General features: G+C 48.9%; 1 protein-coding gene across 4 annotated transcripts in view; it reads right to left on the bottom strand.

Annotated features, from left to right (window-relative positions):
• The window catches only part of MMEL1 (membrane metalloendopeptidase like 1), a 45,113-nt gene extending 22,758 nt beyond the window's left edge, over positions 1-22,355 (bottom strand). Inside the window, exons 1-5 of one of the 4 annotated variants that reach the window (XM_081016103.1) lie at positions 22,165-22,355; positions 15,293-15,456; positions 9,098-9,157; positions 7,166-7,327; positions 488-568 (exon numbers count right to left, since the gene is read on the bottom strand). In XM_081016103.1, coding sequence (XP_080872229.1) covers positions 488-568; positions 7,166-7,327; positions 9,098-9,157; positions 15,293-15,446 — 457 coding nt within the window. In that variant the 5' untranslated portion in view covers positions 15,447-15,456; positions 22,165-22,355. Of the gene's footprint in view, positions 1-487; positions 569-7,165; positions 7,328-9,097; positions 9,158-15,292; positions 15,457-15,623; positions 16,130-16,495; positions 16,629-22,164 lie in introns of those variants that run through there. The other 3 variants (XM_081016104.1, XM_081016102.1, XM_081016101.1) reach the window with 3 other exon arrangements.
• Between the last annotated feature and the right edge of the window lie 1,118 nt (positions 22,356-23,473).

Here is a 23,473-nt window from a genome sequence, read left to right as displayed (position 1 = left end):
AACCAATAAAATATGCAATGCATTATTTCTTTAGCTACATTGTAAACCATATATAGGTAAAGGTAAAGGGACCCCTGACCGTTAGGTCCAGTCGCGGACGACTCTGGGGTTGTGGCGCTCATCTCGCTCTATAGGCCGAGGGAGCCGGCGTACAGCTTCCGGGTTATGTGGCCAGCATGACTAAGCTGCTTCTGGCAAACCAGAGCAGTGCACGGAAACGCCGTTTACCTTCCCGCCAAAGTGGTACCTATTTATCTACTTGTACTTTGACGTGCTTTCGAACTGCTAGGTTGGCAGGAGCTGGGACCAAGCAACAGGAGCTCACCCGGTCGAGGGGATTCGAACCGCCGACCTTCTGATCTGCAAGCCCTGGGCTTTGTGGTTTAGAGCATAGCGCCACCCTACTCCATTCACTAAAAGTGGCCGCTAGGGAAAACAGCTTGATAAATAGGGCAAATGGGTGAATAAAGAGAAGGAGGAGACTCACTTTCATTCATACAGGATCTATAAAGCATTTTCGCCTTTTGGAAGGCTTCCCGATCTTCCTGCTCTGGTGTCTCTAGCACACCTGGAAGAAGAAAAGGGTCATGATAGCTTAATGACCTGCAATCTGGTGCAGGTGAGGTCATGGCTGCAACAGATGATAAAGCACTTGTGGTTTCGGCCTCCACTGTCTCTGAATAGCAATTGCTGGTTGGGCCACTGTGAGAAGAGAATGTTGGATTAGAACCATGGTTCCCAGCATGGGACAATTTGATTTTTAAGGAGGGGGCAATTTGAGAATGAGTTATTAACAATGTATGACTTTTTAGGCTTCCTCCATGTCAGGGAACTGCCATCGGAAGGAAGGGAAGTGAAAGGGCTCACACAGGTTGGGAGAGACTCAGCAGCTGAAGAGGGAACCAGTAGGGGGAGAGGAGCTGAGCTGAGGGAAAGGGAGCTGGAGGGATGGCTCAGAGACACTTCCAGCGAAAACAGTGGGGAGGTTTCAGGACCTCCTGTAGGGACACCCACTCCTCGCCGGAAACTGTCACGCAGAGAGTCCAGAAGACGTGTTTCCGTTAAGGAGCTTTTATGTTGGAAGCGATTCCGAAAGCAACCACTGTCGGAATCTGCCAGCGACTGACGGAGCCATGTTTAAGGGGCTCCGTTACAGACAGAGGTTTGCAAACTTGACCAAACTCTGAGGGACTAGGATTTTACACACAAGCAGCTCATCGTCCCATCACAGCATTCCGACAGTCTTCGTGAGCAGCTTGTGCAGGAGAAGGCATCATGAGCAACCCAGCCGGAACCGGAGAAGCAGGAGCTGGAGCGGGTCCAAGCCTGGAAGAAAGGTACCGGGTGTTGGAGGTCCAGCTAGCGCTGCAGACGGCGAGGCTTGAGGAGAGGAGGGCTCAGGATGCAGACAAAAAGGGGAAAGACACCCAGCTCGTCAGAAAGGTACCAGGATTGGTGCAGAAGTTTGGGGGGGAGCCCAAAGACTATCATGGCTTTCGGACAGAGATGCAATATGCCCTCAATCTGCAGTTTGATGAATTCCCTGACGAGGAATCACGAGTGGCTTTCGTGATTGGGCATCTTGAAAAGGGGGCGAGAGACTGGGTTAGACCCCTGATGGCAGCGAATAGTGACGTCCTAAAGGACACGATGAAGTTCTTTCGCGCCATGGATCTGATGTTTTCCAGCGATATTGAACAGGGAGTGGTCCGCAGACAGTTAATGGCTTGCAAACAGGGGAGCCGATCTGTCCGTGAGTACTGGACTGAGTTCACCATGTTGATCCATAAATTGGGGTGGGATCTATCGGCGGAACCCATTCAAATGCTCTTTGAAGAAGGGCTTTCTTTGGCTGTGAAAGACGAACTTTCCCGGGCGCCCAGGGCGGAGTCTATGGACCAGCTGACCAAATCAGCGCTGACCATAGGAGCGCGCCAGGAGGCGAGAGCATTGGAGAGGCGGGAAGGGAAGGGGGAACGTTGGAAGGAGTTCCGCATTCCAGACATTCCAGAGCCAACTTTCCCGCCGGCAGAGCCGATGGAAATCGGAACAGCGCGCGCGCGCGCAGTTTCAAAGCCCAGTGAGGGGGGAAAGAAGGAGGGAAAAGGCGCCCGGAAATGCTATCTCTGCCAACAGCCAGGTCACTTTGCCAGAGTCTGCCCCCAGAGGAAGGAATGGCAAGGGATGGTAGGAGCTGTGGAGGGAAGAGAGGAAGAAATACCGAAGCAAGTAAAAGCCAACGCCTGGCTGCCACCGTCGGGGCACAGCAGCCAGGCCAAAGAGCAGTGAAAGTGCCCACGCCAGAACCTCCTAAACCCGCCCTAGTGATAGAAGTGGCGCTAGAGCTGCCAAACGGACACCCTCTAAAGATAAAGGCGCTGTTGGACTCAGGCAGCTCCTGCAATTTCATGAGCAAAGAGTTTGCAGCTGAACACCAGATACAGACGATCCCTTTAAGCAACCCCCTGCAGGTGACCACGATCGATGGCAGGGAGCTGTTGGGAGGAGAAGTCAGCTTGCAGACCGTCCCAATGATAATGAAGGTGGCAAGGCACACCGAACTGATAGCGTTTAATGTGGCCACCTTGGGAGGAGCTCCCATTATATTGGGGATGAGCTGGCTAGCGTTACATGATCCGCTGGTGGGCTGGCATCAGAGAGTGGTTTCTTTTGGTTCAGCACATTGCTTAGAACACTGCAAAGAGGGAAAGGGTTTGGCAGGGGCCCAAGCCACCCTAGCAGGGACTGAAGTAACGGAGAACGTGAAGGTACCACGACAATACGCAGATCTCCGCGACGTCTTCAGCGAAAGGGAAGCTGACCAACTACCCCCGCATAGACCCTTTGACTGTCAAATCAATTTACTCCCTGGGGCACAGCTCCCTGTAGGCAAGCTGTACGCCATGTCAGACAGAGAGATGCAGGAGCTAAGAGAGTTCATTGACAAGAACCTGAAGAGAGGGTTCATCAGAGAGTCCAGGGCGGTGGGGGGCAGCCCAGTGTTTTTTGTGGATAAAAAAAACACGAACAAGCCGAGGCTTGTGTGTGACTTCAGGGCCTTAAATGCAGTGTCAGAACCAGTGGCTTTCCCTATGCCCAGGATTGACGACATTTTGACAAGGGTCAGGAAGGGAAAGATTTTTACTAAACTGGACCTAAGGGGGGCGTACAACCTGATACGAATAAGGAAGGGGGATGAATGGAAAACCACCATGTTCACCCCTTTGGGGGCATTTGAATATTTAGTTATGCCCTTCGGCCTACAAGGAGGCTCCGCGTGCTTTCAATCGTTTATGAACCACGTCCTGGGGCCTTTGCTTTACAAGAATTGTGTGGCCTTCTTAGACGACGTGTTGGTGTATTCTGAGAATGAGGAGCAGCATGTGAGAGACGTCAGAGAAGTGTTGAGCAGGCTGCAAGCCAACCAGCTGTGGGTGAAACTGGAGAAGTGTCAGTTTCATACCAAGGAGGTGGAATTCCTGGGGTATCGCCTGTCAGACAAGGGATTGGCCATGGATCCCGGCAAGGTCCAGGCGGTGCTGGAATGGAAAACACCCAAAACAAGGAAGGATGTGCAGAGGTTCCTAGGATTTGGGAACTTCTATCGTAAGTTCATCCGAAACTTTGCCCACCTGACGGCGCCCATTACGGACTGTCTCAGCAGTAAGAAGAAGTTCGTTTGGACTGAGGAGGCGGAGCGAGCATTTGAGGAACTAAAAAGGGCCTTCGCCTCGGAACAACAACTCCTGCATGTGGATTTACAAAAACCGATGAGAGTGGAAACTGACGCATCAGACAGAGCTATTGGGGCGGTGCTTCTGCAGCCAGGGAAGGAGGAGTCAGAGTGGAGACCGTGTGCCTTTTTTTCGCGAAAGCTGAACAAATCCGAGAGGAACTACACGGTGTATGACCGAGAACTACTAGCCATTCATGAGGCGTTCCGGAGATGGAGGCACCTGCTAATTGGCGCACAACATAAGGTGCAAGTGTGCACTGACCACAAGAACCTAGAGTATTGGAGGACGGCACGAGTGCTCAACCAACGGCAAGTGAGATGGGCCCAGGAGTTCTCCAAATTTAACTTTGAGATTTGTTACGTGCCAGGCCCAGAGAACATTAGGGCGGACGCTCTCTCACGCAAACCTGAATATTTGGAGGGGGAGGGTACTCAAGCAGTTGCACGACAGCCCCACGGCGGGGCATTTTGGACAACACAAAACCATGTGGTTGGTCACCAGGGAATTTTGGTGGCCTAAGGTGAGGGAAGATGTACGGGAGTATGTAAGAGGGTGTGAGCAATGCCAGCGAGCCAAAGGGGAGAGGCGGGCACCGGCGGGGCTATTAGAACCCTTACCAACCCCAGAACGACCTTGGGAGGCAGTGTCGATAGATTTTATGACTGATCTGCCGAAGTCCAAGGGGAAAACAGCCATCATGGTGGTGGTAGACCTACTAACAAAGATGTGCCACTTTGTAGCCTGCTCGCATGCAGTCACGGCGGAAGAGACAGCGAAGTTATTTGTAGAACACATTTTTAGGTTGCACGGGGTGCCATTGAGGGTGGTCTCAGACCGAGGAAAACAATTTACTTCCAGGTTCTGGAGGAAGCTCATGAGCTTACTGCAGGTGGAGGTCAACTTTTCGACTGCCCGGCACCCTGAAACCAACGGGCAGGCGGAAAGAGCAAACGGGGTCCTCCAGCAATACCTGAGGTGTTATGTCAATGACAGAGAGAATGACTGGGTAGAAAAGTTGGCGCTGGCGGAATTTGCCTACAACAATGCCGAGAATGTGTCCACAGGGATGAGCCCCTTCTTGGCTAATTATGGGTGTCATCCCAGGGCTTTCCCAGGGGGAGAAGGGGAGAGATGGGGTGTCCCGGCAGCCGAGCATTTTGTAGAAGAAATGGAAGCAATCCATCGTCAGCTCCAACTCAACTTAGAAAGGGCGAAGGAAGAATACAAGAGGCAGGCAGACAAGAACCGAAGGGAAGGTGAAACCATAAGGGTGGGAGATAGGGTGTGGCTGTCAACCCAAGGGTTGCCGTTCAAAGGAGGTTGTAAGAAATTAAGACCCAGGAGATTGGGTCCCTTTGAGGTCATTCAACAGGTCAACCCAGTGGCTTTCAGGCTCCGGTTACCCAACCACATGAAACTGCACCCAGTATTTCACAGGTCGTTACTGTCACCGTATGAGGGGGGACGAGAAGGGATGGCCACTCGGGGACCGGTCATAGAAGAAAGGGAATGCAGCAGCCATGTGGCAGAAATCCTCGACGCCAGATGGAAGGGGGATCAGGTGGAGTATTTGGTAGCGTGGGAAGGAGAACCGGAGTCAGAAAACACTTGGGTAATGGCAGAAGATATCAATGACGAGGTATTGATAGAAACGTTCCATCAAAGGTTCCCAAGGAAACCTCAGCCTGTGGAGAGGTTCCGGAGGGAATACTTTGGGACCACCGATGAGGAGGAGGAGTTGGAAGGATTCTCGGAATCGGAAGGGGAAGGGGAGATGGACTCTGAGGAGGAGGAGTACTTCGAGACCAGGAACCGCAACAGGTGGAGAGAAGTGTTCGGGACATCGGAAGATGAAGGAAGTTCATTCCGGGGTTTTGCCTCCTCACCGCCCGTAGAGGAGGGGGCGAGAGGGGATGAAGGGGGCCCTGGAGGGGAGGTGGATGTCAGGGAACTGCCATCGGAAGGAAGGGAAGTGAAAGGGCTCACACAGGTTGGGAGAGACTCAGCAGCTGAAGAGGGAACCAGTAGGGGGAGAGGAGCTGAGCTGAGGGAAAGGGAGCTGGAGGGATGGCTCAGAGACACTTCCAGCGAAAACAGTGGGGAGGTTTCAGGACCTCCTGTAGGGACACCCACTCCTCGCCGGAAACTGTCACGCAGAGAGTCCAGAAGACGTGTTTCCGTTAAGGAGCTTTTATGTTGGAAGCGATTCCGAAAGCAACCACTGTCGGAATCTGCCAGCGACTGACGGAGCCATGTTTAAGGGGCTCCGTTACAGACAGAGGTTTGCAAACTTGACCAAACTCTGAGGGACTAGGATTTTACACACAAGCAGCTCATCGTCCCATCACACTCCATGTGAACAGGAGTTCACTTTCTGAATAATAATAATAATTATATGTCATCGGGGGGGGGGGGACAGGATTTTAGAGATGCTTAGGTGGGACATGGCCAAAAAAAGGTTGGGAACCACTGGATTAGAAGGACCTTTGGTCTGATCCAGGAAGTTATTCTTATGCTCTTAATGCTGGAAACAGGGATTTGCTAACCTGTTGGCTGAAATCACTGAGAACTGGGCCTATTCTTCCTGGCTGAAATCACCAGTTTCTGGGTTCTTGCTTGCACTTTCTATGGGCTGAAGTTGCAGAGACTGAAACAGGCTATACTGGAAGCTGTTTACAGCCACCTGCTGGTTGAAATACAACTTAATAGTGAACAAGGCACTCAAGTTTTCTACCGCCATCTGCCAGAGCATTTTCTGTTGCGACGCTCTCCAAGGTTTTGCATCTTTGTGCAACTTGCAGAGGACACCACCTCTTTGACAGTATTGTTGAATTAACCATGCATAATGCCAATGAACAGAGACTTTCCATTGGCATATCCAGACCTTGGATGGAGGTGGCTAACAATCTAACTGGTATTTTCTTTTGGGGGGAGGTATTTAGAACGTCATAATCTGTGGACTACGCAGAATTGGACAAGATGACAGGAAGGATTCGAAACCTGCAGGACCAGAGATTCACAGAAGATTGGAAGAAATATACGAACTATTTGAAGAGCAACTGTAATCAACAAATTATGCTAGCAGGACTACAAGAAGTTTTGTAAGGAGGAATATATGAAACATTACAAAGAAGAGAAAGAAGAGAGATATTAGTTATGATATTTAAATGTAATAGTGGAAGTAAGAAATGTAAATTAATTGGAAAAGATTGGAAAATTTTCAGATGTGATTGATTGCAATCAAAAAAATTGTATAAGATATAAAAGTATGTTTAATAAGTGTTGAAAATGATATGTTAAAACACACACATACACATGAACATCATAATCCGAGTCCATGAACTGCAGCATACTTGGCTTGTGCACAGATCTAGCACTGAGTGGGGAAGTAGGCAGGCAATGGGAAAGTACAGAAAAGAGACCCTCACCTTTGAGAATTATCTCCAGTTCATCCCTCAGTGTGTCAAAGATGTTGTATCTGGAACTGGTCTCTGGGATGACATGACGACTGAGCCAGCCTCCACAGGCATACTGGTAAAAATTCTGGCAAGGTTCTGCCGTGGGGTCCATGTTCTGAATTATTCTGGCAGCTGCATGTCATGAAAACATAAAAGTGTCCATTATTGGGGAAGCAGAATGCTTGCAAGTACCCTTGTGGTGTCCAATAATTAAGCCCATTCCCAACTGTTGCGTGCCAGTTTGTACCTAGAGGCAGCACATCCCCCTAGAGCAGTGTTGGCCAAACTTGGCCCTCCAGCTGATTTGGAACTACAACTCCCATCATCCCTAGCTAACAGGACCAGTGCTCAGGGGTGGTGGGAATTGTAGTCCCCAAACAGCTGGAGGGCCAAGTTTGGCCATCACTGCCCTAGAGCTTGAATTTCCCCTAGAGCTTTTTTTGTGTTTGTGGTTTGTTGATTTTAAAGTTAAGGATGCATGTGGGCTGACAAAGTGAGGAGCAATTCTTCTTGACATTTGTGAATATGTTATAGCTAAGTAAAAGTCTGGCAGAGATCGAAGAAGAGCAGCTGATGGGAAGTAAAGAAGAAAATAGAAAAAAATTAAGGCTAAAAGGCCAAAATATTTTGAAATGAAATTTGGAAATGTATGTAATATTGAGCAGCAATTAAGGGTGGGGAGGGAAACATCAAGGGAGCAGGATGGGAAGTCAACTTTTAAATTTGTATTAAATTGGAATTAATTTGATGTTAATTCATTTAAAAAATGAAAAGCAATAAAAATTAATTGGCAAAAAAGAAAGGAGAAGAAGAAAGAATTCACCTAGAGCTGGAATTGTTCTGGCAGACAACACTACACACTTGGTAACTGTTTGCAAAAACCCCCACCAATAATGCTGTAATTAAATAGCTCCCCCCATGCTAATGCAAGCCCCTTGAACTGGGACTGCAAACAAAATAGCAACCAGTTTGTTTTAGAACATGGGATATAGCGGGGTATGTCTAGAACCCAGCCTACTGTATAAACATAACATTAGTTGCTTTACATTAGTGGTTCTTCCCACTTTTGCCTCTGGCTCTACCCACCATTAGCTTGTGGCCCCCTGAAGGTTGCCCAGAAGGTCATATGGCCCTCAGACTGAAAAAGTCCACCACTCCTATTGTATCTAATAAACATCAAAATGAGGACAGAGCCAAAATTTATTCAGAAGAATATTCTGATTAAGTTACCTGATCATTTGCCTTTTCTGGGCTCCCCCTAACCCAGGGTTATGGGGAACATTTTTGGCCCAGGGGGACAGACCATTATCTCTCCCACCACCACGGCACAACTTTGACAAGTGGGTGGAGACAGCCTTGTTGGCATCTGTCTGTTTTGAGATACAATAAAGTGCACCTCTGGGGGTGAAGTCAGACGGCTGCATTATCAGTACCAAAGTAACCTCCCCAGGGCACAAACCTTGGCAGTGTGTAAGGAGGTCTTGGGCTGCCCAGATGACAAGACCCCACCCCTCTCAGTCTTGTCAATGTGGTCCAAAGGAAAGCAAAGCAATACTTTTGGCACCAGCTTGGCTGCAGGAGTTGCCGGAAGATGGCGTACAGGGCACCATCCAACTGTCTTAGGGATTCCAAGCGGGGCCAACAATCATTTGACATCATGTTGACAGCTAGTGGCTCAAAAGTGGGAGGTATTGTCAAAGTTGGTTGGTGGGTGGAGTTGGGAGACATCTGCTTTTTCAGTACATTCCCTGCAGAGAACACAATAGTGGAGCACTACCCATAGCTGATGAGTGGAGGGTTCAATCCTGCTGACTTCATTGGTCTGCTATGCCAGCACATTCCCTGTAGTGGACCTCAGCAGAAAAAAAAAAAGAATGATTCAGGAAAGAATATCATTTTTACCTGCTGTTACACACCCACGGGTGGTACATACGTTCTGTGGACTGGCACCATACTGTAAATCTGTGGATATAAGAAAAGCACATAAAACACAGACCATTCACAAGGATTGTACAAAAAACCCCACATGCCAACAATCCTCTCCCTACCTGAAATTTCCAGCAACTCATATTCAGAGAAATACTGCCTTTGACAGGGGAGGCAGGACATAGCCATTGTGGCTAGCTACCATTGACAGAAAATCCTGGAGGAAGAGGCTAGTTCTCAGGGTTAGTGGTCATCACTACATCCCATGAGATCGAATATGTGCTGCATGAAGAAATATTTTCTTTCGTCCTGAATCTTTGAACATTCAGCTTCATTGCATGGCCCTGAGTTCTAGTGTTATGCTCAACACCATACATAATTATATACACCTCTATCATGTCTCCTGTTGTACATGAGAAGAGCCCTTCTGGATCAGGCACACCACCCTGCTCTCACAGTGGCCAACCAGTTGCCCATGATGGAAAGCCCACTAGCAGGACTTGAGCACAACAGCACTCTCCCCACTTGTGATTCCCAGCAACTGCTCTTCAGAATTCCACCAAAAGGTTATTGACATCTCCTTAGATTATTCTGGCATTGTGTCAATGGTGTATTCCAGGAGCTTCATCACTGATGGCTCCAGGGTTTGGAGGGGATCTTAGACAGGACATTGTCAGTGGGACCTCTTAACCTAGTAAGGATGAATAGATATCCAGCCTTTAGGTTCAGAGGCAGTGTGCTCATGATATTGCCAGTGGACCAAGATCTTCAGAGTCCCATTCATCCCTACTCTTTGTTCTTTTGTGGGTGCCCTTCCAGGTGCCACATATAGCTGCTGGGTGAGGCCAGATCAGGTACCAACTTGAATAAAAATTTGGGGAGGGGCAGGTAAGCGTTGCATAATCGATCATGAGATGCACACACACACCATTTGAATGGCAATGCCCATCAACTTTGGGGATAGCAGCCTCCTCAAATATTTTATGGGTGGGTGGGCAAAGGGACCTCAGTCCTTAGGAGTTGGCGCCTATGGGCAATGGATGTGACTCTTACCTATGTGGAGTAAGACACCCACCCCTACCCCCAATCTCTCCATCTTCCTTGCAGGTAACCATGAGGTATCGTTAGAGATTCAGGGCACATTCCAACCATGAAAAAGCACCAAAGGATGAAGTTGCCTCTGAGAGGGAATGAAGCCTGAGGAAATGCCTTGCAGTTCAAATAGAGGAGTTGGAGGACAGCATTTGGGCCACAGGTCTGAGGTTCCCCTCCTTTAGAGCTAAGTTTGCAGGCATCTTTGTCTCTTCAGACTCAGTCCTTGAGAAATATGCGACACACCTGGCCATCTTGCAATGCCTCCTGTCAAGCCAGCTCAACCACATTCTTTTCCCAGCAAACATAACACAACTCCTTAGGATTCCCACCCTCCTGCTCTCCTCACCAAGAACTCCTGCAATCCAATCCAGCTTGATGGCCATCTTTGGTTTCAGTAGCCCTTGTTTTTTTATGTAGGTGTGAAAATCACCGAGACCCAGAACCAGCAGGATATTTTTATTTGCATCACCATGGGGAATGGATATAAATGTGCAAACTTTCTGCAGAGTGTTCCTGAACTTGGAGGATTTGGGTGGCACCGATAACACAAGCGCCAATGTGTGAAGTTTGTTTTTTCTTATAGTTAGAAAATATATATATACTGAGTTGACTTAGAGAAGGCTCAGAAAAGGACCACCAAAATGATCAAAGGGATGGAGCGACTCCCCTATGAGAAAAGGCTGCAGCATTTGGTTTAGAACAGTGTTTTCCCAAACTTGGCTCTCCAGCTGTTTTTGGACTACAGTTCCCACCATTCCTGACCACTGGGGGCGATGGGAGTTGTAGTCCAAAAAACAGCTGGAAAGCCAAGTTTGGGAAACACTGGCTTAGAGAAAAGAGTAAAAAGGGACACGATAGAAGTTTATAAAATGATGCCTGGCATGGAGAAAGCGGATAGAGGAATGGTTTTCTCCCTCCCTCATGACACTAGAACTCATGGACATCCAAGGAAGCTGAATGTTTGAGGATTCGGGACAGATTAAAAGAAAGCACTTCTTCACACAATTAAAGTATGGAACTCACTTCCCCCCAGGAGGCGGGGATGGCCACCGACTTGGATGGCTTTACAAGAAGATTAGACAAATTCGTGGAGGAGAGGGCTATCAATAGCTATTAGCCAGGATGGCTATGCTCTGCCTCCACACTTGGAGGGCCATGCTTCCAAATACAGTGGTACCTCAGGTTACATACGCTTCAGGTTACAGACTCCGCTAACCCAGAAATAGTGCTTCAGGTTAAGAACTTTGCTTCAGGATGAGAACAGAAATGGGGCTCTGGCGGTGCAGCAGCAGCAGGAGGCCCCATTAGCTAAAGTGGTACTTCAGGTTAAGAATAGTTTCAGGTTAAGAACAGACCTCCGGAACAAATTAAGTACTTAACCTGAGGTACCACTATACCAGTTTCTGGAGCCACAGAAGAGGAAAGGGCTTCTGTGCTTGAATCCTGCTTGCAGGTTTCCCATGGGCATGTGATTGGGCACTCTGAGAACAGGATGCTGGGCTAGATAGGTCATTTGCCTGACCCAGCAGGGCTCTTCTTCTGTGAGTGTGTCTATATGTGTGTGTGTGTGTGGGGGGAGCCTACTATTTTTACTGAATCTGTCAAAAGAGCACCCCTTCTCAGAGCTATTTCACAGTGATTTATCCCGACCTAACCCTCCTGTCACCCCGAATACCTTTCTAAGACAGGGACAAAGCCAAGATTTATTTGACATAAGAGGCGGCAATGGCCACCTACTTGGAAGGCTGTAAATCGGTGCTATCTTGCGCTGAAGATTGTGGGCACCTGCAATGAAGGGCTTCAACTTTGCCCGTTGACTTTCTGGGGGCCCAGCCCACAAATACATTATTGTGGATGCCAAAGCACCCATAGCCCGGGGTGGAGGAAGAGAGGTGCGGTGGGTGCGGGCCGACCCAGGTGCCACCACTGAGGGGGGTGACAAAATGCCTGGCGGCACTCACTGCGGGGCCTCCTGGGAGAGGCGTGGTGGCTTGGGCACAGGCAGGCTACACACTGCCCAAACAGTCTGCCTGCTGCCTCCCCCCAGCTGCAGGGTGGCTGAGTGGGAGGAGGCAGGCAGACTCCGGAGGCCCATAGTGTGCCCAGCCCCTATGGGCGGCTCACCCCACCCCTGGGCGCCCCGCCCCAGGCGACTGAGCGGCTTCCTCCACCACTGCCCATAGCCCCCTGAAGTTGGCTCCAGTGGCTATAAAAGAGGATTGGACAAATTCCTGGAAAGAAAGCCCATGGTGGCTGTGCTCTGCCTCCACTGTCATAGGCCATATTTCTCTGAATAACCATTGCTGGGAATCACTGGACAGAGGATTGTTGTACTCAGGTCCTGCTTGCAGGCATCTGGTTGCAGTGGCATAGCATGGGGGGGTGGAGGGGTAGTGGCTGTCAGGAGCTTGTCCTACACTCGAGTAGGACCCTGGCAGAGACACATGCCGAACTGGCATGTTCTTTCCCTCCTGGCCGATCGTTTGGGAGCTTCAAAAGCTTTCTTCAGTCCGAACATCACAGCGACTGATGCCAACAGACATCGGCACACTTAGGGATCCGCAGAGTCTTCGCAGCTTGCTTAACAGATCTCAGCAACTCAGCATTTTGGCTAATCTACTTTATTTACACATAAACACACACGGAGAACTGCAACATGGCTCCCTCTCTTTCTCTATCGTCAGACAGCAAAGAGAAAGAACAAAGGGAAATAGTCCCATATCACGGAACAAAGTAACACAAACATCCTGTCTCTTCCCACTCTGTGGAGTCAAAACATACACTGTCATGTGATAGACAACAATCCCATGGCTGCAATCACGGAGCAGGAATTCTAACAGTGGCCCTGGGTTCCAAAATTCTGAGAGAGGCAAACCAGGCGCCCCCACAACAGGTTCCCTCACCGAGGCCATATGGGTGAGCTCCTGCTGGCTTCCGCAGTCATGGGGAGGCAAGCTGCACCCAAGCTTAACCTTTGGGGCTGGGGTGCACACCTCCACCCCAGTTGCCCAGACCTGGGGGGTGGGGGTGCAACACTGGCTTTGCCCTGGGCACCGGCAACCCATGCTACATCACTGTCTGGTTGGCCACTGTGAGAACAGGGTGCTGGAGCAAATGAGCCTCTTACCTGATTCCAGCAGGGCTTTTCTTACACCCCATGACCAGCTCTTCTTTGCACCCTTCCTGAGTGTTTCGATCTGGCTGGAATATTTCCTTGGACCTACTTCTCTCTCCCCCCAACCTCAGAATGCACATGGCAGCAATGTCTCACATTGAATGTAACTGACATGCAGAAAAGAATCTATGAACTGAAAACAGAGACGTTATATGTACCTTCTTGGTAGTGGCGCCCGCCCTGTGGAACGCCCTCCCATCCAATGTCAAAGAAATACACAACTATCTGATGTTTAGAAGACATCTGAAGGCAGCCCTGTTTAGGGAAGTTTTTAATGACTGATGTCTTAATGTATTTTTAATCTTTTGTTGGAGGCTGCCCAGGGTGGCTGGGGAAACCCAGACAGATGGGTGGGGTATTAATATTAAATTATTATTATTATTATTACCCATGAAAATCTTAATAAAAACAGGTTTTTTTAAAAAAACAACAAAACTCTGATAATGCCCCTTGTTTGCCCGGTTGGGGGATAAGGCTGTTTGTGTGTGTTCAGAAACTCACCTACCATACAAAGGCATTCATTTCTCTGCTTACTTTTGCCTCTTGCCCTGCCTACCATTGGCATGTACCTCCCCTGAATGCTGCCCAGAAGAGAATGTGTCCCCCATGGGCTTCTTAGAGACTACTTCTAAAGATTCTTAGGCTAAAAATGAGATATCAATGAAATACAATCCTTTCCTTTTCCCTAGATCTACTGGGAGCTGGTTCTGCTGAACGATTGATTTCTAGTTCTACGAATGGAGGTGGGAAAGCTTCTCTGTATCCACTCTGTCCTCCACAACAACATGTATATTTTTATGAACTCAGGGACAAAATATTCAGGCAACACTTCAGTGGCAAGGAGGAGGAAATCAGTGCTGCCATCAGAACCTTTTTTTTTTTAAATAAAGAAAAGGCTTTTAAAGGCAGAATAAATACAGCATGTCGCTCTCCCCCTCCTTCCCAGTTCTGTGTGGGAGTTCTTTTAAAACTCACTCTTCTAGCAACAGACTGCATTTGGGCTTCTGCAGAAGGTACAAAATTATTCAGTTCTTAGAAGCTTACTGCATCTCCTGCTCTAGCGTGATAAGCGTAGCAGATCCCAAATTGTCTACATCTAAATAAGCCCCTCTCCTCATTCTGCCTAAAATCCACACTGCACAAGGAGTCGTTTTCTCCACTGCACACTGTCTCAAGGAGACAGATGCAAACACACATTCTTATGTCTACCAGCTGAATGTTGAGAATCTGGGCTCTTGTTAACTCAACCAAGCTTTTCAATATTGTTAACTGAGGAGGATATTTCAATTTCCCCCCTCTGTTTCACTTATACAGCTTTTCTCTCTTAAATTTTCTCTCTCCACATAAATTCTCTCTCTCTCTCTCTCTCTCTCTCTCTCTCTCTCTCTCTCTCTCTCTCTGTGTGTGTGTGTGTGTATTCTCATTTGCTCAAATCCCAGAGCTTCCCACTTAGTAGACTCTGTGGAGCAGCGAGTATTTAAATATTGGTGTTCTGTGTTGAAACTCAACAATTAATCTGCTATATTATGCTGGGTAATGGCAGCTATCTTTTTTGCCTGGGATCTGGGATTACTATTCACCCCTTGTAAGGTATGCTGGAGAATGCCCGTGATTATACGGGGACTCCTTTCTTGATTTTCATTCTTGTCAAGTTGAGATTTACCTTGAAAACTGCAGATGGGATTGTGGTGAGCTTATTCATGTTTACACACACACACACACACACACACACACACACACACAGTAGGAGAAGAGATCTCACAAATTATCCCCCCAATCCCTCCCCAAAGCAATGGTAACAAATTTTTTCCTATATAGTTTTTTTTAGCACTGTATACAATTTACCCAAATATGCAGTTAAGGAAAGAAGGAAACCACATAAGTAACAGTTGTTCTCTTACCTCTGCTTTTCGAGTAGAGGATTACTAAGGAAACCACAGCACAGCTCATGAGGACTAGGAGGACAGACAAGCTGAGAGCAACCAAGCTCCAGGACCTCTGTCCAGATCTGGTCGTTTTCTCCACAATATCCATTTGGCTTTCTGATTTCCCCATTATGGTCACTCTGTGGAAGAAGGGCACAAAATGATTAATCACATGTCCCTCTGACTTTCTAAAGGGATATGCACACACACCAGAAGAACAGAAGATGGGAGAATGGAGAGGGCAATGGTGCAAAAGCAGAAAACAGAGAAAGAAAGTGAGCTTTTAAAAAAAGACCAGAATAATTACATGTATTTATCCATTTGCTTATCCACAGATTTCCCAACCTCATTCTCCATCTCCAGTTCCTGCAGAACGAGCTTTGATCAGCAGGGATGTCTTGGTGATCTTGCTTACATCCAAACAGAGACCTCTTTGGTACTTTGGAAGGAGAACCTCCTTGACCCCACCAAAAGGGGTGGACTCAAAGACACCCCCACTTCTCCGCTGACACTTCTTGGGATCTTCTCACCACAAGGAGGAGGGAGGAAAAAACCACAACCTCAGATAGTCCCATCAACTTTGGCTAAAATGCTGTGATTCCAAACCAAGTCCCAGAAACATGCCTGTGCTTGGTTTCTCCCTAGCAGAAAACAGAGCAGCTTGGAAACCTGTCCAGGCTATGGATGAGCAGTCTGGCTGCTGGGGTGCTGGAGCTGGTGAGCTTAAGTCCCTCTGCCTTCTCAAGTCCATGCCAAAAACTTCTCAGCTCAGCCCTGCTGCTGCTTTCTTCCAGCAAATGAGCTGGAGGAGGAGGAGGAGAGTGAGAAGAGAAGGGAGGAGGAGGCTTGCCTTTTTGCAACCACACAGCTCATAAACAGCCAGCAGCAGAAGATAAGATTCTACCTAGCCCTCTCTCGTGAGCTAATGGATGCACTTTTGCTCCTCTCCAGGTGATCAGACTGCTCTGTCAATCAGAGAGCTGATGGCAGGAGTGTGCTACAATGCTACAGAGACCTGGGGGCTGGGGAGCAAGCTAGCAAGCGGAGGAACATCATTTGCCTTGGTCTTGTCAGCTGCAAAAGGAGAGAGCAGCAGCAAATGCTCCTTGGATTGAAAAACACCACCACCACAAAAAAACACACCACTATCTTCCCTTCCCTTTCAAGTGCTGAAATTACTAGCCATGTTTATTCCTCCTCTCTTGGATCACCATTCTAGGAGGGATGCTCAGGACTTGTGTGGGTAGCAATGAGGAACTGGCTGCAATGGCATTTGGAATGGAGGATAAGAGCAGGGATGGGGGAACCTCACACCTGGTGGCCATGAGGCCAGTGGTGGAGGAAGCCGCTTGGGCGGCATGCCCAGGGGCGGGGCGAGCCGCCAATAGGGATGGGGTGCACTGCGGTGCACCGCGGGGCCTCCTGAGTCTGCCTGCCTCCTCCCACTCAGCTGCCCTACAGCTGGGGGGAGGCAACGGGCAGACCGTTTGGGCAGCGCAGAGCCTGCGTGCACCCAAGCTACCACGTTTTTCCCAGGAGAGACGTGTGGCTCAAGCGCGCTGCGGGCCCCGCGGTGAGTGCTGCCCAGCATTTTGTCACCCCCCTCAGCATTGACACCTGGGGTGGCCCACACCCACTACACCCCCTTCCTCCGGCCCTGCACTAGGCCTTTCTGTCTGGCCCCTCGGACTCTCTGCAGGCCATGCCCCTCAATGGCCCTGATTCACACCCTCCTTGGCTGGCTGGGATGTCCCTGAACTCTAATCTTCATGAAGGATAGAGATGGGTGTGGGAGTGTGTGTATTAGCATACTGTAAAAGGTAAAGGTAAAGGACCCCTGACAGTTAAGTCCAGCTGCGAACGACTCTGGGGTTGCGGCGCTCATCTCGCTTTACTGGCTGAGGGAGCTGAAGTTTGTCCGCAGACAGTTTTTCCGGGTCATGTGGCCAGCATGACTAAGCCACTTCTGGCAAAACCAGAGCAGTGCATGGAAAAGCCGTTTCCCTTCCCGCCGGAGCAGTACCTATTTATCTACTTGCACTTTGATGTGCTTTTGAACTGCTAGGTTGGCAGGAGCTGGGACCGAGCAACGGGGACTCACCCCGTCTTGGGGGGGGTGTCAAACCGCCGACCTTCTGATCGGCAAGCCTTAGGCTCAGTGGTTTAGACCACAGCGCCACCCGCATCCCTCTAGCGTACTGTACGAGAGGTAAAATTTACATTCCTTGCTTTGCCCACCTTTGCCCCACCCACAACTGGTATGTGGTTGCAGGAAGTTTTCTCTAAGTTTTCTCTAGCCAGCATGGTGTAGTGGTTAAGAGCAGTGGACTCGTAATCTGGTGAACCAGGTTTGCTTCCCTGTTCCTTCACATGCAGCTGCTGGGTGACCTTGGGCTAGTCACACTTCTCTGAAGTCTCTCAGCCGCACTCACCTCACAGAGTGTTTGTTGTGGGAGAGGAAGGGAAAGGAGATTGTTAGCTGCTTTGAGACTACTTAGTGTAGTGATAAAGTGGGATATCAAATCCAAACTCCCCCCCCCCTCCTCCTCATTAAATACATAAAGAACATAAGAACATCCCGGCTGGATCAGACCACTAGTTCATCTAATCTAGCATCCTGTGCTCAGAGTGGTCAACCAGTTGCCCCAAGGCCAGTTTTGCATGTGTTTCAACATAAATTGGGGAAGGAAGGGAAAAGAGATTGTTAGCCACTTTGAGACTCCTTAAGGCGAGTGAAAGGCGGGATATCAAGTCCAAACTCCTCCTCTTAGGTAATATGTGGCCCTTGGGGTGAAACAAAAGGTTCCTGTTCCTGAATTAGAGTGACTTTATGAGGGAATATTTACCTTTTGTTGGTTTCGTAGGAAGTAAACGGCCTCAGTCCAGTACATCTGAAGGAGTGTCTCCACCCCCATCTGTAGGGATATCGCGGAGTGGGGAGTGGGGTCCGGAGGGAGCACACTTCCCCACCAGCAGGCAGCCACAATCTGCCTGCATGCATGACCTTGGGGTGCAGGGAACCCCCCCCCCCCCAGACAAGCCACAGCTGTCTGGTACATCGTTCCACCCATGTCTGACCTTTTGCGGTCTCAGAGTCAGCGGTGTCCTGTCTGTAAGTTTTCCCCTGAGACCTTTTGTCTCCTACGTCATACACTGTGCAAGGGGAAAATGACGCTGTGGAACAGGTGCCAAAATAGCTCTGTACCACCCCACGATTTCGGGACGGAAGATGTGTAAAGGTCACAGCCCAAAAATGTATTTGCCTAGCTTGCATGTTTGTCTCAATAAAAGGAGGCTCCACAGGAATGGTGGTAGCTCGCTCGCTACAGCCCACCTGTGCACAGCTCACATTATGATCAACACCTGTCTTGGGCCTTCACTTCACCATCATTCTACCCGAACACTGAGGTCCAGCGCCGAGGGCCTTCTGGCGGTTCCCTCACTGCTCACCAGCAGTGAGGGAAACTGCTGGTGAGCAGTTTAGGGAAGCTTTTAATTTTTGATGCATTAGTGTATTTCAATACGTTGTTGGAAGCTGCCCAGAGTGGCTGGGGAAGCCCAGCCAGATGGGCGGGGTATAAATAATAAATTATTATTACTATTATTATTACTACTACTGGCAAGTACACTGGTGACTCCTGCTCTTATGGGTGTCAGGAGGCTCCCAGAGTATTTGCTCACAAGGGCACCCAGTGAAGCAGCAGAAAGGGGACCTCAGGGCAGCGGTGCCAGCTGAGACTAGGCCTGTCTATCTCCCACAAGTATTCCCTAGTATCCTGCCTCTGCGCTCATGTAGGCTGTCAGTGGTTACTAGCCACAACACCTATGTCTCCCTCCACTGTCATATGGTATGGCTTTGAATCTCAGTTGCTGGGAATCATGTGAGAGAAGCATAATAGGCAACTGGTTGAGGGTTTCCAATAATGGGCACCTCACTGGTTATGATGAACATATGTTGCTGGAGTAGATGGGCCTCTGGCCGGAAGCGTCTTATGTCCCCCCGACCTACAATCTTCAGAGATCTCTGAGGAGAAGGAAAAGTTCCTTCAAGCCAGTTCAAGTCTGTGGTGTTGAGATGCTCACCGTCCTTCCCCACTCCTGCACATGGTCTTCTTGACATCTGGCCAACATGAAAGAGGAAAACTGCCTCAGGTTCTCTTAAAGACATTTTCTTCTCTCCACCCTGATCATCAGACAAATGCTAACCACAGCACCAAATGTCCCCGGATCAATGTGACGGTTTTCACTACAGCCTTCAGGAACAGGGGCCTAAGGCCAGTCTGCCTTTCAAACGGACCAAGATAAGCGTCAGCTATAAAGAAAGTTCCGTCCCTCTCCAGGCTTCATGTGATGCCCTCAGACTCAGAAGATGTCCAGGACGTCACATTCTCACCAATTTTCTGGTGGGAACTTTTCCGCCTCAGATTAATGGGGAGTCCACATGACTTGGGAGCAAATGCAGTTTACTGCCACAGATATTTCATTCGGAGGAACACTTGGAAATGGAAAAATGGTTTGCAGATGAAGACTCAAGGGTATCAGGGGAGCAAATTTGCTGTTGGTTGGAAATGGGTTCCCTAGAAATGCAAAGGAATGGATAAACACCTTTGTGAACAAATGGAATGGGCTCCTCAACTGGCAGGCATGAGGAGCTTGAAGCCTGAGGGCAAAATGCAGTTTGGTAGGCCTCACTATTCAGCTCTTTGAACTCTCCACAGGCTCATATCCCTCACTAGCCCTACTACTGCATACCCTCCTTGAGTTAATTTGCCTGGTTAGAATGTGTCCTTCAACTTTGTCAGAAGCCGAGGGACAAGCCAACATTGTTCCCTGAACCCCTGGCCTACCTGGCGGCAAGTCCATTTGTCAAGTCCCCAGTCCAGGGTCAATCCAAGTGTCCAAAGTGAAGCAAAGCCTTGCATCCAAGTTGAGGCACATCAACATGGGCAGTTGAGCAGACACAGCACCTCAGCTCTGCTGCCCTTTTATACTTTGTATGCTGATTGCAGCATCTGGGCTTGATGAGGCATGCGACCCTCACCTGCTCCCAGCACACTCAATCTGAGGAACCACATACTACTAGAGCTAGCGAGCCCCACCTGGCCAGCTACGGAGCTGGGCTGTGGGCCCTTGCCCGCCTCAGCCTACTGGAGCACCCCTCCCACTGCTCCCCACTCCTCAGAGACTGCTGTATTCATGGAGACAGGTGCCCCTTTGGCTCTGGTGGTGGGTCCTGCTGCTCTGGTTCCTATGCACTGATCCTCATTCTCTTGCCATCCTCCATCACCCCATAAGTACTTCCTACACCAACCTCTCCTTCCCCTTTCCCAGCTTGCCCTGGTGTGCCCCAGTCCCAGCTACACCCCTCACTAGGATCCTCTTCCTCCTATCCATTGCCCTGCCAGTTCACGACACATTGACAGTTTCATCCTTCCTTGTAAGTGGGGCCTGGAGTGCTCCAGTTCAGGCTTCCAGTCAGTCATGGCCTTTCCCTAGGTCACTCCATTCTGTACCCTGTCACTCTCGTTTTCTGTCCTCTTCACCCACAAAAACAGTCAGCCAGCATTCTGTGTCTTAATAGGTAAAGGTAAAGGGACCCCTGACCATTAGGTCCAGTTGTGGCTGACTCTGGGGTTGCAGTGCTCATCTCGCTTTATTGGCCGAGGGAGCTGGCATACAGCTTCCGGGTCATGTGGCCAGCATGACTAAGCCACTTTTGGTGAACCAGAGCAGTGCACAGAAACACCGTTTACCTTCCTGCCAGAGTGGTACCTATTTATCTACTTGCACTTTGATGTGCTTTCGAACTTCTAGGTTGGCAGGAGCAGGGACCGAGCAACAGGAGGTCACCCCTTCACGGGGATTTGAATCGCCGACCTTCTGGTTGGCAAGTCCTAGGCTCTGTGGTTTAACCCACAGCGCCTTAATAGTGTGTTCAGTTTCAATTGAGTGATTTTTTGGGGTCCTGTCTTTTTAGGTTTCCCCCCTCAGATAGATCTGTATATTTACTTCTGCAGACTTTGGTTTTTCTCTAAGCCTGTAGATATCTCCCTCTTGTGTGTGATGCATAAGAAGTCACACTCAAGGCTCCCAACCTGTATATCAGATAGGGATATGCAATCCTCAAAGGTAAAATTTCCCAATGAAGCAGAAAGAAAGAAAGAAAGAAAGAAAGAAAGAAAGAAAGAAAGAAAGAAAGAAATCTCAAAAGGTTTTTAAGAACACAGTGCAGAATTTAACATGGCACTAAGTGGATAGATGTGCAGGGAATTGAGGACCACTTGTGCAATGGGACTTACTCCCACTCTCCTTCCTCTCCATGGCCTCCTAAGGCTATTCTGGATTTTGCTCCAACACTCCAGAGCAGATTTAGAGGGGTGCAGGAAGAGGGGAGGGGTGGAGAGTTTAGTTTCAGAAGAAGCCCTCCTTCTACACAGGCAAAAACTTAGTGGAATCCTGCTGAACGTGTTGTATGCAGTCCTAGTCCTTCTCAGAGTACACCCATTGAAATTAATGGGCATGACTAATTTATGTCCACTTATTTCAGTGGGGTTACTCTCAGTAGGACTTAACTAGATGCAGCCCATTGGGAAAAAAACCCTTCATCTACTTGAGCATCACGTCTTCACAGTGGCTAATCAGATGCCCCTGTGGGAAGTTCTGAAGCAGAACATGGGCGAAACCGCAATCAAAATCCCCACTTGTGATTCCCAGCAACTGACATTCAGGAGCAGACTGCATGATTTTTCAAAGCTCTTTTCTTAGCTTTCCAAATTCTAGGTGGACAGCTGTCCATGCGCAAGGATTCATGCAAGCACAAACATATTTAAAATGTGGAGCATTCTTACCTGCTTTCCTTTTCTTTTCAGGAACAAGCAACATAACTGGGATATCGGTTTGCTCCTAATGTCCTCTGGTAGGAAGTGTATTTATTTTGCAGATTTGCCCATTGGGTGTCAAAAGCATGCATGCAGGCTACATCGGGCTTGTGGTGTTCTTCCACGTCTGCTCACAGGTGCCCTGGGATGTCCAGAGAATGAAAGTCCACTGCAAAGAGATGGAATAAAAAGCTGACTGCTTCCCACCACAGGCCACCCAATCAGATGTAGTGGGTGTGGCCATTTGCATTGCTAGCACAATTCCTCAGCGGGTTTGTTTATTTATTCAGTACAAAAAGAACCAAAGCGTTATTTAAATTAGGCAACATTCCCCTGGCACTCTCTTGACTTCTCTTGCATTTCTTACAGGAAAGCGGTACATGGATGTTTCCTGACCAACCTAAACACTAAACTAACCATCTATTCCTCAAATGTTTCCATATGAAGATCCCCCCCATAGACTAGCACAGTGTCAGAGCATCTGCTTTGCATGCAAAGAGTCCCAGGTTCAATCCCCAGCATCTACAGGTTGGTCTGGGAGAGACTCCTTGTCTGAAACCCTGGGGAGCTGCTGTCAGTAGAGAATACTGAGCTACATGGACCAATGATCTGGATCAACATAAGAAAGCTTCCTATGTCTTCAGGGAAGAACTGTAGCGTAGCTGCTTTGCATGAGTCCCAGGCTCAATCCCCATCATTCCAGATAGCACCACTGCTGGCCAGTGAGTTTGATGGGCCACTTGTCTGACTTGGTATAAGGTAGCTTCTGATTATGAGCTGCTGAAGATCAGCAGGGTTTACAACAAAATGGCTGTTCCATCATCCATTAGAATCCCTGGCATGTAGGACTTCAGATGTAGAAGAAGAAGAAGAAGAGTTTGGATTTGATATCCTGCTTTATCACTACCCTAAGGAGTCTCAAAGTGGCTAACATTCTCCTTTCCCTTCCTCCCCCACAACAGACACCCAAGTGAGGTGAGTGAGGCTGAGAGACATCAGAGAAGTGTGACTAGCCCAAGCTCACCCAGCATCTGCATATGGAGGAGCGGGGACGTGAACCCAGTTCACCAGATTACGAGTCTACCGCTCCTAACCACTACACCACACTGGCTCTCATGTAGACTTGTATCCAGAAAGTGAAGCAAGGGTTTATTTTGAAGTGCAAGGGCTCATAGAAACATAGAATTGTAGAATTGGAAAGACCCAAAGGGTCATCTTGCCCTACCTCCTGCAATGCCCAAATTGCCTAGAGCTACACCCCTAAGGAGAGTAAAAAAAT

Source organism: Podarcis pityusensis (assembly GCF_964106645.2).
Source record: "Podarcis pityusensis genome assembly, chromosome: 8".
In the NCBI taxonomy this organism is placed as follows: Eukaryota; Metazoa; Chordata; class Lepidosauria; order Squamata; family Lacertidae; genus Podarcis; species Podarcis pityusensis.
The sequence above is the reverse complement of the archived record's forward strand: the minus strand, read 5'-3'. Positions and strand labels throughout refer to the sequence as shown.